Below are 2,278 nucleotides of genomic sequence, written 5' to 3' on the forward strand. Positions count from 1 at the left end.
TGTGTGTGTGTGTGTTATGTATGTATGTATGTGTTTACTGAGCATGAGTGTCAGCATGAGTTTAGAGATGGCAGCGAGAGCCTCAGGAACTCCAAGCTGTCAGCTGCCTCTGTTCTCCACTACACACACAAAACATTTACAGCCTCGGCTTCAGCTCCAACCCACTGTTACCTTTGTCAGATGAACGAACTGGGCAGAAAGCGGTGATAGATTGCTTGGCTTTAGACTGGGCTAAAAGTGAAGGGAGTGATGCCAGGGACTGACAGATGGAACCATATTAGGCCCTGCCATTCACTGTGGATCATTTGTGTGATTCAGTGGACTGAAAAAAAGGTTTCAAGTTCTCTCGCTTACAATAACCTCATCACACTGATATAGGATTATTAACAGGCTATAGCTTGTTTACCATTTTGCACGGCCATTTGGAGATGGGAGATTTTGTAAGAACCAGGCATGAAGCCAGTCATGCTGTTTGGGCGTTTATCTGTTTTGTTTTTTCTGTGTGTTGTTGCCTCCCTGCAGACAGTGCTGGTGGTCCTGACTGTTCAGCAGGATGAGTGAGGCAGAGGGCCAGTTCTACAGCGTTCAGGTGGGAGACTCCACCTTCACTGTACTCAAGCGTTACCAGCAGCTCCGCGCCATCGGCTCCGGGGCCCAGGGCATCGTCTGGTGAGAGACTGTACTTTATTAGCAAGTTGGTAGTTTTGTCACCAGCCCAGGATGTTATTAATACCCAGAGTTCCTCCGAATTAAGTTTACTTTTGCCCTGCTTGTGGTGGTCCCCTAGTGGACTAATTTCACTATAGACATTCTGACTTATCACTGTAGGAAAATCACAGGTGTGAATGTTAAATTGAATGATGGCTGGATTACATTTAGCTGCTCCAGTTTCAGGATCCTGCTGGCAAACATACCTGCACACTGCCACACCGTCATGGCTTACTGGGATACTTATATGTGTTTAATGCTATCAGTGACATCTATGCTTTTCCTACTATAGGAAATCAAAATGTCTGCTGTAAAAAAGACCTCCTATGGCAATGTTGGTTAGTCATTCTGTCTGTGTAGCACATAAATCCAGAGCAAGATGTCTTGATAACTACTAGCCAGATTGCCATCTTCTTTGGGGATTTGATTACCTGCACTTTTTGCTTTTTACAGCTCATTTTTAGTGTTTGGAATCTCTTTTACCTTTTTACCCATTTTAAAACATGACAAAAGAGGGGTAGATTTTTTTCATGAAGTTGATGATAAGTCAGACAACAGCTTTGCTCTGCAGGATGCATTTAATTTCTTCCTTGCCAACCTGTGTCTCTGTCTGTTCCCTTCTCCATACAATCTGTGACCAGCTCTGCTCTAGATACAGTCCTTGGTATCCCGGTGGCAGTGAAAAAGCTGTGTCGGCCCTTCCAGAACCAGACCCATGCTAAGCGTGCCTACAGGGAGCTGGTGCTGCTCAAATGTGTCAACCACAAAAATGTAAGACTTACATTTACCAGATAGGTTTACATTTGATACAAAAGGATAATAGTCAGGCACCTAATATGTACAATAAAACAGCTTGATTTATACCATACCATTATCAAGATATGGTCTACATTGTTTCTTTTGTTCCTCAATATCTGACTGATGTTTCTTTTATGTCTTACCACTTAATATATTGTTTATTATAATGTTTGTTTTGTGTTATTTATATACTTACTTACATGTGCCATTTAGGGTGTGGGAAGGGAGGGAGGAAGGAAGGGGGGACTTTAAAGACTGGAGGGACAAATAAGGCCTTTGTCAGGCAGTTGATGCTTGTATATTTATTTTAAAATTACTCATATTTATTAGCCTGTTATGTACAGTCTGTGTACGGTCAATATAACCTCCAGTATTAAAAAATAAAAGCTTGATCACAAATGTGAGACTTTAGCAATGTGAGTTACACACATCGAGTGGGTAGCACCCAAAGTAACATAGTAATATTTTCCCTGGACAGTGTTTCTGTGCTGAGCTGCAGTAGAGGGATAGTATACTAAACCACTGTAACGTTGGAAGATACCCACTTGATTTGATTAACTCAGACTGCTGAAGACTCAATATTAGCCTCAGCTAAAGTTTGGAATGTATTTTTCCACAGAACGACAAATTTGGGTTTTGTCCTCCATCATTTACAGCCTATTGGAAGCACATCTCTAAGACAGACCTAAAAACTATCCTTTAATGCCGTCTCTTTTTCCTACCTTCCTATGTGCTACATGTTTGTTGCTGTCTATGGGCTGATATTTGTGCC

At 41.8% G+C, this 2,278-nt stretch overlaps 1 protein-coding gene across 1 annotated transcript in view; it reads left to right on the forward strand.

Moving 5' to 3' along the window:
- mapk9 (mitogen-activated protein kinase 9) overlaps nt 1–2,278 on the forward strand; it is a 16,395-nt gene that overhangs the window by 5,383 nt on the left and 8,734 nt on the right. Inside the window, exons 2-3 of the mRNA XM_035669937.1 lie at nt 523–669; nt 1,350–1,479. Of these exons, the coding sequence (XP_035525830.1) occupies nt 554–669; nt 1,350–1,479 (246 nt within the window). The 5' untranslated portion in view covers nt 523–553. The remainder of the gene's footprint in view (nt 1–522; nt 670–1,349; nt 1,480–2,278) is intronic.

This window comes from Morone saxatilis, unplaced genomic scaffold (genome assembly GCF_004916995.1).
Source record: "Morone saxatilis isolate NCDOM2014 unplaced genomic scaffold, NCSU_SB_2.0 Contig22, whole genome shotgun sequence".
NCBI classification, from domain to species: domain Eukaryota; kingdom Metazoa; phylum Chordata; class Actinopteri; family Moronidae; genus Morone; species Morone saxatilis.